The sequence below is a fragment of the Polypterus senegalus genome, chromosome 8 (assembly GCF_016835505.1).
Source record: "Polypterus senegalus isolate Bchr_013 chromosome 8, ASM1683550v1, whole genome shotgun sequence".
Taxonomy (NCBI): domain Eukaryota; kingdom Metazoa; phylum Chordata; class Cladistia; order Polypteriformes; family Polypteridae; genus Polypterus; species Polypterus senegalus.
Window position 1 is genome coordinate 5,954,923 of NC_053161.1, and position 14,992 is coordinate 5,969,914.

Below are 14,992 nucleotides of genomic sequence, written 5' to 3' on the forward strand. Positions count from 1 at the left end.
AACTCTGGCAATACAGCTGGTAGTTGGTGTGTAGTTTAGACTAAAAGGTTTAGAATATCTTATTTTTCTCCTTGAATTAATAGTTTGCATGTTGGAATTAATAGTTCAGTACACAGTTTCATAAACTATGGGTTGTGAGCCACATGGGTTGCGGTTTGCCAACTTTTGGGTGGGGCAGACTTCACTGTTGTATTCAATAGGAAAGGGTTACACACAGTTTGAGAAGTGATTCCAATGGATCACTGCAGGGATTTAAATTTAATTGACACTCATAGGTTGACTTTCATCAGAGAATCTCCCTGCCATTCTAATGGTCATCATGGATTACGTCTCAAATACACTAAGAAGGAGAAAATTGGGTTGCAAGAAAAAAATTCACCTGATCAACCAATCCTGGCTTATATTACAGATGATATGTTTGTGTCCAAAACCTTTGCTACTCAGGTATATAATAAAGCTACTGTATAGCAACAATATACTCTAACTTATGAAGATGCTTTTGCTAGACATACATAGTTATAAAATAAAATAAAAAGCATTAGAAGAGTAGAGTACCTGTTTGAAGTCCCAGAGCATGTTAAAGCCTTTTTCCTTTGATGTTTTGCAGTCATGTAAAGCTGGGGTGTTACTGTTCCCAGTATCTACTAAACAGCGGTTATTGTTGTATTTATGTGATTTTATTCCTCCAATATAAAGCTCACCATTCCTACGATAGTATGTATTCTGTGAAAAAAAAAAAAAAAACGCTGGTTAAAATACATTTTGGGAAACTGAAAGGGTGTCAAATTATTTAACACATTTTTATACCTTAACTAATCCTTAAATTGTATAATGACATTTTCAGTATGTGAATAATTTAAGTCTTAGTCAAGGCTATACTTAAGAATTTTGCAATTGACTATATACACTTATCTTATAGCAATTGTATGGTGTGTAAGCAAAGCCAGTTGTTTTCATTACACCTTTAATCACTGGGTAAGAAAGCAACATCAATGAAATTTAAATCAACATTTTCTTTGTAGGTGAATTTCAGTACACACTTGGACTGGGATTACATCAAGGGCATCTTCCAAGAGTATGCAGCTGCATCAACAAAGGTTAAGCCCTGTTACTTTGCGGTCATCAGCTGTGTATATCGCAGCCACTAAATATTTTGTAAGTCTGTTGGCATCTGTGCAGCATTTCAAGTTTTGTTCAGCTTTCTAAAAGCATTTACAAATAAAAGCACTAAAAGATTAGTGGTTTTAGGGCTGTGGAGAGCTTGTAGCCAATTCCTAAATCTCTTAATAAAAAAAGATAAAATGAAATGACCTAAAATGCTTATGGTCAACATAGCTAACATATTGTTGGAAGCCACTTGATATAAAGTTAATTCAGATATAAGCCAACAAACAGCCTACACATCCTATGAAACCACACACTTATTGAGAAACGAAACACTTATCACACAGAAACAACTTCATTCAAGTTTGTGAATAAATCTCCAGATCAGATAAATATTGAATCCTGCAATAGTTAGTTGATATATATCCTAAAGTGTAATTCCTTTATATTTTCAGGTGACGAGTCTAAAAGGTAAAGATATCGCTCACCAGCTGTTTTTCAAGGCACTCCCTTCATGATGTATGGGGCCCTGTGAATATCTCCCTAATCACATTTTGTAATCGTTTTTTTATCTGGTTTCTTTTATTACGCTCTGCATTTTCATGATGACGTCAATATTCTCGTTTCTTTGTTGTATTATCCTAGTTGTTGCCATAATACTCACATGATACAGTATCTCCCTCTGTCCCTCCTCCTCTCCCTCCCTTATGTCATTGGGAGATTTAAACCATTCTGGCAGTTCCCTATAATGACCTCTCTTGTCCAAATTATGGGGTCCTCTTATTGTGTACATGCAGATTCCACTTCGAGCAAATGACCCTTTTTCTGTAACTCTTAACAAGCTTGAGCATCCAACACTATTAACTGACTATATGCATCTTTGGAATGTAGGAGAAATAAATGAAATATAAGACTATTTCACACATTTACCTGCTAGTTTCATTCACTTTTACTAGGGTTCTATTGAAGATTGCTTAAGACGATTTGTCAATAACGCTTAGTCATCTGTTAGCAAACTTGAAAATGAGTTAATGAACACCCCCCAGATCACAAAAACACTTTTTATAGATCTTGGTTAAACAGAGCAAGAACTCTGCATGATAATTGTTATGCTTGATTTGGCTGGTTATCTTGTGCTATTTGGAAACCTGCAGTACCTTATGACACATTCTAATAAACAATAAGTCACTTTATAACTGCTAAATTGATTATTTCGACTAAGACAAACTGTGATAAGAGAATAAAGACAAATTGGGTCATATTTTGTTTGCAGTTTATTTTTTTCACATGCAGTATTGTGAAAAAATTAACTCTATGCTAGCAAGCAAACATTATTTTATTTACATTTAATTAGAAACGGGACACTGAGTGCAGTGAAGCACAGGAAGATAATATTATAGATATGACAATTTGATTCACAGAATACTTTTAATTTTTGTAATCATTTGTTTATATTAGTCAATGAAATTGTTCTGTTTTATTGTGATATTAGTTGATGCGTTAATGTGTATATAGTTTGAAATTTACTTTCAATTAATTAAAATTGTATGAAACCACTGAACTCAGTGAACAGAGCTAGGCAAGAAATAAGCCTTTTTTCATCAATACTTTCCTTATGTTCTTACGAACAATTCAAGACAAACTGCAATGAATATTGAGCTTAAGTGAGTATATTCATTTTTGACTTATTGTATACTTTTGTTTTTCCTTTGCCATAATAATTTTTGTTAATGGTAATGCATACAACTAACTAAGTTTCCCATTCAGGAATAAATAAGTTTATATTTGCCTTGACTTTTAGTAGTCTTACCTGTGGGGTATAGTAATGACATCCATACAGTATGGGTACACTTCCCGGAACTGCTCCTTGGTCAACACAAAGTTCTTCATCCAAAGTATTCTTGAGCTGTAGTGTACAACATAAGATAAAGATAAAATCATGTTTTTGTGACAAAAGACAGCTACAATGTCTGTTTTTAAATAGTATATAATGATTATTTTTTTATTTAGAAGGGCTCAAATCTGTATTGTCATTTTTATATTTATTCAATAAAGGTGCAAAAGGACATTCTCAACCAGATAATCCCACATCTGGCACATATCGGGTCTTACTGCAGTGCAACCTATTTGAAAATGCCAGAATCAGATAACGACAGTCCTAAATTAAAAGATGATTCAACAGCTTTATCTTGAATGCAGGATTGTGCTCAAGGATATGTAATGGCCAAGTGGTAAAGCTTAGATCAAACAGATTTGATAACTGTTTTATTTTTATTACTTTGAGCAAAGTTCTACTCATGAAGGAATTGTCTAAAATAAACACAGATGGAAAAAGAAGGTTGAATAAAATTATTTAATATACCTGTATATATCTGTTCCCGGATGTTTAGTCAGTCAGTTCATGGAATACAATTACTTTTTAATTATTGTTTTCTTTTGTCATAAAAGCTTGCTTTTAATGTGATATAATTTATATAAGAAGAAGAGAATCTTTCGGTCTTGTTCAGGGTGCCAACAAGAAATGCAGAATCTGCTCAACAGCAAGAAGACAATGTGAACATGTGCCAATTTTAAAATATACGTGAATTTCCTGAAAATGAGTTCACTGTGGACAGCCATTGAACTTCATATGCTAAGAGAACACCAATCAGCTTTTTAGAAGCTATTCAATGGACTTTTCAAGTGTGATATTTAAGTAGCAGAATTAACCATATTTGGTCTGCACATGGCAAGCACTTAAGTTTCATCAATTGGAAATATGTTAACTATTCTGTCTAAATCAGGAAAGTGGTAGCTGGGGATGAGTTACCTTTTTCTCTTTACCTCAATTCTCATTACCTGTGAGGGTTATGTTCCTGAAAAACTTAATGGATGTAGAAACCACATATAGTGAAGCATTGGTTCTATGGGAAAAATGGATTTAGGACACTGGTTAAAGGGGAAATGGGTCAGGCAGACATGTTAGCCTTCCATTTGTGGTAGATAGGGGACGCTCTTGCTCACTTGAACACCTGTCCATGACTCCAAACACCAGGTAAAAGTCCAACAGTTAACTTTATTTAATCTCCACAGTGTACAAAACACACTCTCCACCACTATACTCATAAATCACACCAATACAATCAATTAACAATCCTTCAGCTCCCAGACGAGTTGCCACCCTTCCACCCAGCTCAGCTCGCCGTCTGGGAGCTTTCACAGTCCTTTTATATTCCCTGACCCGGGAGTGTTCCTAATCCCCAGTCCATGTGGCTCTTAATCACTTCTGGGTCAGGTACAAGTTCATTTCTTCATCCCGGAAGCCCGTCGTTCTTACTATGATGAACTTCTGGGTCATAGAGCACGAAGAAGTCTTCGGTCCTCCCTGCAGCTCCCTCTTGTGGCCCCCATGGCATCCAGCAGGGCTGTGTATAAAAACTCCATTGTCCATGATGCCCTGCTGGTCTTCTGGGGACCTCCATGCTGCAAGAAGGGCTCCACCTGGTGGCTTGGGGGTATTGGCCGGGGCTTGCATCATGAAACTCCGTAAGTATCCTTCCGAAGATTCATCTATGGAACTCTTGTTGCAACTTTTACTTCTTTTATGGTCAAGTTCAATCATCTTATAGACACTCTACCAGAGACTGTAGGAGACAGCAGCAGGGCCAATCCAAGGGCCTAATTAAACCATCCAACCGGTAATAATGAAAGGCGGTGTTTACAAAATGTGGGGACTTAATCAGTGCCAGTTTATGACCCTCACTTTGTGGGAATTTCTCATACATGGGAAACAATTGCAAACCTCAGTCCCCATCAAAAATGGAGTTCAATGGCTTGCCCACGTCATAGTATTGCCAGGTACATGCTGGTCTGTTCAAAGTACCAGTGGCTCTATGACCACGATAATTGATTCTTAAAATTCTTGTGGTGAGATTAACTACTTAACACACTACATTTGTACGAGTATTCGATTTATTCATCAACATGCATGAACAGCACTTTAGAAGTGTCTTGCTTCAGGAATTTCCTTGGCTTAGGTATGATAAAGTTAAATAAGCAATGTATTGTGACTTTTGGTGAAAAGCCCATGAGATTGTTCAAAGAAAAACTGAACTTTTCAATGGGATAAATCATTTCAGAAAAGGAAATGGTGAAAAAAACACTGAGAGAGATAGAAGCATAAAAATGCCATTGGTAGTGTAATTGAGAAGTGTGTCATGAATTGCCATCTGAGAGCACAAAGGAGGTAAATATAGATGACAGTGAGATTTCATCTCAGACTTCAATGGCAGTACAGAGTTTGTGGGGAGAAAGTGAAATTGAAGAGGGGGCAGTAATTACTATATGGAGTCCCACAAGGATCTATCCTGGATCCACTGCTCTTTTTGATCTACATGCTTCCATTAGGTCAGATTATCTCAAGACATAATGATAGACGTGAGCTACCACAGCTATGCTGACGACACACAACTGTACTTATTAATAGCGCCTGATGATCCTGACTCTCTTGGTTCACTGACCCAATGTCTTACTTGTGTTTTTGAGTGGATGAATAGTAATTTTCTCAAATTATATAATGAGAAATCGGAAATCTTAGTGATTGGCAAAAATTGAAATAATGAGGGTATTAGAAATAAACGGACCTAAATTTTAAATCATATATTAACAGAGTTGGGTAGTAACGAGTTATATTTACTCCGTTGCATTTGCTTGAGTAACTTTTTAAAAAAATTGCACTTCTAAGAGTAGTTTTACTGCACCATACGTTTTACTTTTACTTGAGTACATTTGTGAAGAAGAACTACTCTTACTCCACTACATTAGATATGCTATTTAGCTGCCAGTGGATCTGCTGCATGACTGTTTCACCAATCAGATGTAGCAATAATAATCACAAGACTCCGTTTAACCAATCAGACGTAGCAACAATAATCACATGGCTCCATTTCACAAATCAGACATAGCTATGCAGTCACATGACCACACACAAACTGTGGCGGCATAGCGGCACAAACTCCTCACAGACAGCGGACAGGGAAAGAAAGAATACAAGTGGAACCTTGGTTTGAGAGCATAATTTGTTCCAGAAATGTGCTTGCAATCCAAAGCACTCGTATATCAAAGCAAATTTCCCCATAAGAAATAATGGAAACTACGTAAAATACGTAAAACAAATTAACCTGAACTTTACCTTTGAAAAGAATCATGGCTGGTGTGAGTGAGTTTCTAAACTCTTGTGGGATTTCACCCAACTGAACGACATGCGGAAGAGAGTCCCGAAGCAACCGCAGGCACCCAGCGCTGTAGCAGTTCACTGTAAAAGTGAATCTGTAAAGATCGCTGTCATGCTATAAGCACCTGCCGTTGATGGGGGATACAAGGAACATTATAAAGGCACAGGGCACAGTATTACTTGGCCACTAACCTGGGCATGACCCTGCCTGACTGCTGTGTCTGTGTATAAGACAGTGACAGATCCCACTACAGTAAGTTCCTGTTTCAAGCTGAATAAAGATGGTGTTGCTAAAGTACTGAGACTCAGCTTTGTGTTTTGTGGTGCAAGACGGGGACTCACACGTCACAGCACACACACGTGGTCACAATACTGTAGTAAACAGTATATGCTTGTACGGATGTTGAATATATGAGTAAGATATGTTGACTGACGATTACCCACAATCCCGCAGCGAAAGAGAGAAGAACCATCAGCTCAGTTGTGATCACGTGACGCTCGGCAGACAAAGCGTATACGGACTACTCGTACTGCAAGACCTCGCTCATTTATCAAGTCAAGATTTATTAAAAATTTTAGCTTGTCTTGCAAAACATTTGCAAACCAAGTTACTCACAATCCAAGGTTCCACTTGTACATGAAAAATGAGAGCCAACTCTTGGTGAAAATGAACTTACATCACTTCACTGAGTGAAGAACAAGCATGTTTTAACCAAAGATGCACAGACACAGACAGTCAAAGTAAAGTGAGACTTCTTGTACGTGCACAAGCTGCCTTGTCCTAATGTTATTTTCTATCATCTGTGCTATTTGGAGGGCAAGTGAATATGCAGTATTATACTGTCAGTGTACAGTATATCTTGTCACTGTAAGCAGTTTGTGCTGTTCAAACATACATGTTACCTACTGTAGGTATTGGCTTGAAAAGCTTTGTTGTGAAAAACTGAGATTTGGAACTTTGTGTTATTTGTGCATCTTTATTTTATAAAGATGTTGTTTATTTTTAATCATTTTTTATTTTATTATTTGGAAATAGCAGAATTTGCACAATATTCTATATTTTTGTCTGTCTTATTACAACATTTCTAAAAAGTAAATCATTTATTATGATCGAACAGTTACTCGGTACTTGAGTAGTCTTTTCACCAAATACTTTTTTACTCTTACTTGAGTAATTTTTTTGATGACTACTTTTTACTTCTACTTGAGTAATATTTTGAAGTAATGCTACTCTTACTTGAATACAATTTTTGGCTACTCTACCCACCTCTGCATATTAATCAGATTACCAGGACAGCATTTTTTCACTTAAGATATGCAGCAAAAATTAGACCCCTTATAACTTTGCAGGATGCTTTTGTTTTCAGTCGACTAGATTAGTGTAACACACTCCTCTCAGGAGTATCCTAAAAAGACATCAATCGATTGCAACTAGTGCAGAATGCAGCAGCCAGAAACTTAACTAGAAAAAGAAAATTCAAGCACATCTCTCCAGTTTTGATGTTACTACATTTGTTACCTGTGTCATTTAGAACTGACTTTAAAATATTGCTTATGGTTTACAAAGCCTTAAATAATCTCGCTCCATCTTATATTTCAGAATGTCTTTTACCTTACACTCCAAATCGTAACCTTAGATCTTCAAAATAGTATCTGCTTATAATTCCAAATGCTAAACTTAAAAAAAGTGATGAGGCAGTCTTCTGCTGTTATGCACCTAAAATCTGGAATAGCTTGCCGATAGAAATTCACCAGGCTAATATGGTGGAACACTTTAAAAAACTGCTAAAAGCCCATTACTTTAACATGGCTTTCTCATAGCTTAATTTTAGTGTAATCCTGATATTCTGTATATGCATTTAATTATGTTTTTTTTTTATGGCTCCAAAATCCGTACTAACCTCTACTTTCTCTACTGTTCTTTTTCTGTTTTTTCTGTAGTTGTGATCTGCGCCACCACCACCCGATCAAAGCACCTTGAAGTCCATACATTGATGGATTGAAGGCCACATGACCATCATGGTCTAATTCTTCCATTTGAAGCCTGAAAACCATGAGGACTGATTGAGATCATGTATGTTAGGTAGAATGCCTAGAGGGGACTGGGCGGTGTCATGGCCTAGGAACCCCTGTGGATTTAGTTTTTTTCCCCAACCCTCTGGAGTTTTTTATTTTTTTATTTTTTCTGTCCTCCCTGGCCATCGGACCGTAATTTATTCTTTGTTAATTAGTATTGCCTAATTTTTATATTTATTCTTTTTTTCTTCATCTTGTAAAGCACTTTGAGCTACATCAATTGTATGAAAATGTGCTATAGAAATAAACGTTGTTGTTGTTGTAATGAATCTTTGAAGAAAATGGGAGATTTAAATATCCAGCTCAAAACAGGCAAGGGAAAACAAAAGACTGAACACAGAAAAAAATCAGTATGAGCCAGGGTCGGATCCCATTGCTGACCTTATTAGTCAGGGGAGTTTTGCTGTCCTTGCTGAAATGCCTGATGACTTTTCTGCTGGGGTTTGTGACAGGGAGGAGAACGACAATACTTTCTCTGATTGTTCTACCATCTGGGACTCTGACTTGCTCATGGTCACACAGTGATATCAGTAGTGGGATTTGAACCCACAATCTCAGGATTTGAAGCCAAAAGTCTTAATCATTATGGCACACTACCGGCCTTTTTTTTCTCAATGAGTATGACCTAATTGATGAACAGCATTATTATTTAAATCAACTAATAGTATTATTCAGAAGAAAGGACTTCGGCTTTATAATCCTAGTAATGTCTTTTATTACTACTATCCATACATTTCACCAGATATTACTGAGTAAACAATGCAAATACTTTCAAATTGCACAAAAAAAAAGAAAAAGTCACGGCACTACTTGTAAGATCTGAGCCCATTGTGTTACTTTGCTGAAATCTCCAATGAAACTCAAAAAGAGACACGTGTTAATACCTTGTTTTCTCTGGAGAAAAATTTGAGAAGCAGGAGGCAAAAGAACATGTCTCCATTTTATTTCTTTCTGATCTTGTTTTCTAGAAGAAACCAAAAAGATATTAAGGAGATCTCTTTTTGATGTTTCTTTCCCATGGTAATGAACTGGAGCTGCACCCCTGCTTACCACAGGCTTTGGGTAAGATAGTAAGAAAGGGCTTCTCTGATCACAATCTGTTTTTTAACACATACAGACACTGTAGTGCATTTTAGCACATTCCTTCGTAAAACTCAGAATTTTAAAGTTATTTATGTATTCCAGGGGAGGATGGGGGCTATGAAGCAGGAGTTCACCAACAGTCCTTATGTCAGCAGTATAACAGAAATGTCTCGGAATAGTTACAGACAGAAATAGCAGCATTAGAGAGCCAAATAACTGAAATTCCACAGCTGTTAGACAATGGGCCAAAACAGGAGCTTTAGAGACCCTGAAAACTACAAAACTGCAACTGGCCCACCCCTTCTAGAGACAACAGATGCCCCATCATAGTACTTTTTTGGTCTTTAAAATTAAAAGAACACATGAAGCAAAATCTTACATTGTATGAGAAAACCAAATTGCATAGAGGCACAGGAACCCATTGAGATAATGTAGATGATCAATGGGTTTTATGAAAAACTGTTTGCTGCAGTGAGGTGATTGTAGTGAAGACCAACAGTTCTTTCTGCAGGACGTTTCACTGTTTCCCACAGCAGACATTACAGATTTGAATAGTGACAGAACAGACAGAAATGTACAATGGGATGGTCTCAGGAATTGATGACATTTCGGTTGAGTTTTCCTAGGAGTTACAGGATGTCATTGGCTTGGACTTATTACAATTATTCATGAGCTGTTTTAAAACTGTTGTGGTACCTCAAAGTTGCAGAAGAGTAGTAATTACACTTTTGCCAAATAAATAAGATTTATATCATACTAGCAAAATACCCGCGCTTCGCAGCGGAGAAATAGTGTGTTAAAGAAGTAATGAAAAAGAAAAGGAAACATTTTGAAAATAACGTAACATGATTGTCAATGTAATTGTTTTGTCATACACACACACACACACACACACACACATATATAAACATATATATACACATCATATATATATATATATATATACATATACATATAGATACATATATATACATATATATATATACATATCTATATATATACTGTATATACACACATATATATATACAAATCTACATATATATATCTACATATATATATTAGGGGTGGGACTCAATTAAAAAAATTAATCCAATTAATTAGAGGCTGTGTAATAATTAATCTTGATTAATCGTATGTAATCACACATGAAAATTTGCCCCAAATCGCAATTTTTTTTTTTTAATTTAAAAGGGTTTTAGTGGGTGACAGAATCAAATAATAGACATGGACATGAATATTGTAAACTCAAGCTCTTAATTTCTGAAAAAAAAAATGCTTTTAAACTGCATTTCAATTCAAAACAGAAACAAAAATATCATCCTTGGCTAAAATTGGGCAGACTTAAAAATAAAGTGGTAGTTTAAGTACTTTAAGTACATTTTCAGAATGGTATTGTCTTTAAATAATAATAACCAAAATTTCAACATAAAGTGCAGTTTTTCTTCTTAAAAAAATAAACATAAAAGGTAATTTGATCAGCTTCATCTTTAAACTGTGAGTAACCTTAGCCAAAATTATTTTGTACATTAGGCTAAAACAGTGTGATCATTGAACATTTTGTAATTAGATGTAATCAGAATTACTAACGGTCACGGAAGTCCAATGATCCCCAGTAAGAGCCACAAAGTCCGCTTTCTGTAATGCATCTAATTTTGCTTGCTTTTCAGTGTGCACAAAGCCATGCTTTTATCAAGGCTTCGCTCTGGTAGTCATTTGAAATGAAATTTTCCTCCGATCAGTTGTATGAACGCGCTTTATTCCAACTCTAACATTTTTGTAGCTCTGATGTGTGCATCAATGTAATCGATGTACCAGCAAATCATGCATTGACAAAAGTTCCCCTTTGCTTGGAATTGAAAGTGTGATTAAATGTGTTATTTTTTTTAACGCGTTATGGAGTACATGCATCGAAGCTTCTCAGCTGAGCTTGTGTTAAGAAAAAGAAACAGTTTAAAAATAAAGTAACATGATTCTGCGTTAATCGCATATTTTTTCATACGTCTCAAACCAAGGGGATGCGAGGGTAAAATGAATCGGGAAGCGCGCGTACATACTCAGTGCATCCCCTCTCGGGAATCGAACCTCGGATGTTTGCGCTAGAGGCGAAGCCTCTACAATTGCACCACGGCGTGTGGCTTGTCTATTTGAGAATATGTAGATCGGGATATATATATACATATATATATATATTGTGGACGCTGGCCCGGACACAGACAGATGGACATCTTATGTTCACCCAACACACGTTTATTGATAATATTTTTACAATTCAGTGCACTCACAAACCACCAATGTCCAGGCCACACAGTTCCAGTGCCTTTCTCCCGGCCGCCTCTAGTCCTCCCTCCAGCTCCGTCCTCTTCCACCCGACTTCTGCCGATGACTGGAGGGAGGCGGCCCCTTAAATGGGAACCCGGATGGGCTCCAGCTGCTTCCCGGCTTTCGTCCATAGCCACACCCCAGTGTGGCGGAAGTGCCGGCTGCGCTATCGGAAGCCGTCTGGGTGTCCCCTATCATCTTCCCCCCAGCACTTCCTGGTGTGGCGGAAGTGCTGGGCTCCCGGGATATTCAGGCACTGGGGCGCCACGGGTCCCTACAGGGCTGGGCTTCCAAACCCTTCACCCGAGGCCCCCAACATAACCAGGGCGGACGCCCCCTCGCAGTCTGGAGGAGGCACAAGCCCTCCTCCGTTCCTCCTGGGCGTCCCGGCCGGGGACCACAGTATATATATATATATATATATATATATACCCGCGTTTCGCAGCGGAGAAGTAGTGTGTTAAAGAAGTTATGAAAAAGAAAAGGGAACATTTTAAAAATAACGTAACATGATTGTCAATATACAGTAATTGTTTTGTGAGTGTTATTTAGTGTTGCTGTCATCAAGGATTTGATTATCATTATTTCTTTCAATCAGGGTCGTATTTGTACGATGTGTTGTGTTCAAGTTACATTCCGTGTTTGTCAATCGTTGTAAAGATAAGAGGTTTCATTCATCGATTCTCTTCTTACTGCATCAATAAACAGCTCGTCTTCCTCTTTATCTGAGATGTGACATACTGCATGCACGGGTTTTTTTTTACACCGTCTTCCTTTAGCGGGACATTGACTTTTTCCACCGTGTGCTTTGTTTCCGCAATAGCTGCACTTATGAATATGCTTGTATGTATCAGACGCTTCATATTTTTTTGCTGCCTTCTCAATTGTGTAATTCGGTTTTTGTTCAGCACTCTTTGGAACTGTTGCTTTTTGTCTGTGCACTGCGTCAGTTCACGTGAGCCGCTTGGTGTTCATGCATCGAAGGTTCCCAGCTGTGCTGGTGCCATCTCGTGTGATGTCCACGGCTGTATGTAATGTTAGCTAAGACCCGGCACTTAAAAGTATCTCTCGCAGTTTTGCTGAGTTTGTGCCAAACACCATCCTGACTATCTCATCTTCCTCTGCATAAGCACAGTCCTTCACCTGTGAATATTTAGCGGCAGTGTTTCTATTGGATTGCCGCTGATGGACGGCCTTATATGGGCAGGCACTAAATTACAAATGCCAGCGGCAGCCTGTCTATGAATTTAATTTAAACTTTAGGTTTACACCGTGCTTTGTTTCCGAGGTAGCAGCACTCTTGAATATGGTTGTATATGTCAGTCGCTCGCTTCTTATTGTTTCACTGCCTTCTCAATTATATAATGCATGTTTTCTTCAGTGCTTTTTGGAGCTCTTCCTGGTTTTCTACGTACTGCGTTTATAGTCAGTTCACGTGATTACGTGGGAGGCATGATGATGTCACACGAAACTCCGCCCCCCCACGGCCATCCAGCTCAACTCCGTTACAGTATATAGAGAAAAATAGCTTCCAGTTATGACCATTACGTGTAGAATTTCGAAATTAAACCTGCCCAACTTTTGAAAGTTAGCTGTAAGGAATGAGCCTGCCAAATTTCAGCCTTCTACCTACACGGGAAGTTGGAGAATTAGTGATGAGTCAGTCAGTCAGTCAGTCAGTGAGGGCTTTGGCTTTTATTAGTATAGATTAAAAACTGTCAGCCAGTGTCTTTCCTATATGCTGATTATAAAATTCTCTCCAAAGCTCTGTCCAACAGAATAGCTAAAGACCTTTCGAAAACAGTGCACCCGGACCAAATCTAATGTGTACTTGGCAGGTCAATTTTTAACATTTTTTGAATTCAAGACATTTTCCCTGCAGTCAACCTTTTTACGCTTTAAACTGGTGTTATTTTTATTGAGTAGGAGAAGGCCTTTGATAGAGTTAGTCATTTGTTTTACTTTAATACGATGAAGACTTTTGGGTGTGAGGAACAGTTTACATTCGCTTACTATGTAGTGACATTTCTAACATTGTTAAAGTCAATGGTGGCTTGTACGTGCCTTTCAACTTTCAAAGAGGAGTCAAGCAGGGCTGCTTATTGTTGAGAATGCTGTTTTCCTTGTACAACTAAATAAAGTGCTGACCAGTCTTTCTATTCCCCATTACAATATTAACCCTGTGAAAGTCACCATTTATGCAGATGTAATTGCTGTAGTTATCACAAGTCACGGTGATCTGGACAGACTAATTGACTGTCAAAGAAATTTTGAAAAAATAATAAAAATAATTTGAATAAAAGTGCTACAGTGCTAGTTGGACATTGGGCTGGATGTAATCCTCCTCATCTTAAAGGGGGACTTCAGTGGAGTACTGAGGGGTTCCTGTATTTACCAGTCCATCTTGGAGATGAACAATATGTCCAAAAGAACTGGGATGGCATGACAGAGAAAGTCACAACTCACCTAGCCAGATGGAAGTGGATCCTATATTAGTTGTTTTAAGAAGACAGATGATAGTTATCAATAGCCTGGTGATCTCCAGATTGTGGTACTAATGTATTTGTCCACAGACCTGACCTCAGCTTGTTCACTAGATACTGGAGGTATTTATTATTTTTTTCTGGGATGATATTCATTGGTTGAGGAGGAGTGGTATATTCCTGCCACTAGTGGAGGACAAATAATGACTTATAGATATTAATAATAGGTTTGCTGCCTTCTGCCTTTAGACAGTTCAAAAACTGTTTTACACCTCAGCAGTGGCAGACCTACATTTTTTGGGCCCTGAAGCTTTAACTGTTCACAACAAATAACGAGGTCTGAGTAACCACTGTTCTCTTCTTCAATGGGAATGTTCCACAACAGATCACCACAATTAAAAAAATAACCACTACATGTAGACATTTTTAAAAAAACTCTTCTCTTACCGTAGACACTCAAAAGTTTTAAGCAACATGTGCTAAAGTCGCTTCTGGGTCCCTTCCAGGATTAAGAGCCCTGAAGCTTAAGCTTCATTATTTTCATAGTAGATCACCCCTGCCCCTCAGACTGCGCTTTTGGGTGAATTTTGGTGTACTCTTATTTAAACATGTTAAAGAACTGAGACTTGGAATAAGTTCTATATGGTGACATCTAGACAAGGTCAGAATGTTACAAATGCCAGAGTTCAATGCAAGTCTCATAGCATCATGGTAG

At 37.6% G+C, this 14,992-nt stretch overlaps 1 protein-coding gene across 6 annotated transcripts in view; it reads right to left on the minus strand.

Annotated features, from left to right (window-relative positions):
- The window catches only part of LOC120533723 (probable polypeptide N-acetylgalactosaminyltransferase 8), a 106,499-nt gene that overhangs the window by 15,948 nt on the left and 75,559 nt on the right, over positions 1-14,992 (minus strand). For all 6 annotated transcript variants that reach the window (XR_005634605.1, XR_005634606.1, XR_005634604.1 and 3 more), the window contains 2 exons: positions 2,915-3,010; positions 556-723 (listed from right to left, as the gene is read on the minus strand). Coding sequence is in view for 1 of the 6 variants with exons in the window: in XM_039760640.1 (XP_039616574.1) it covers positions 556-723; positions 2,915-3,010 (264 nt within the window). In the remaining 5 variants the exon portion in view is untranslated. The remainder of the gene's footprint in view (positions 1-555; positions 724-2,914; positions 3,011-14,992) is intronic.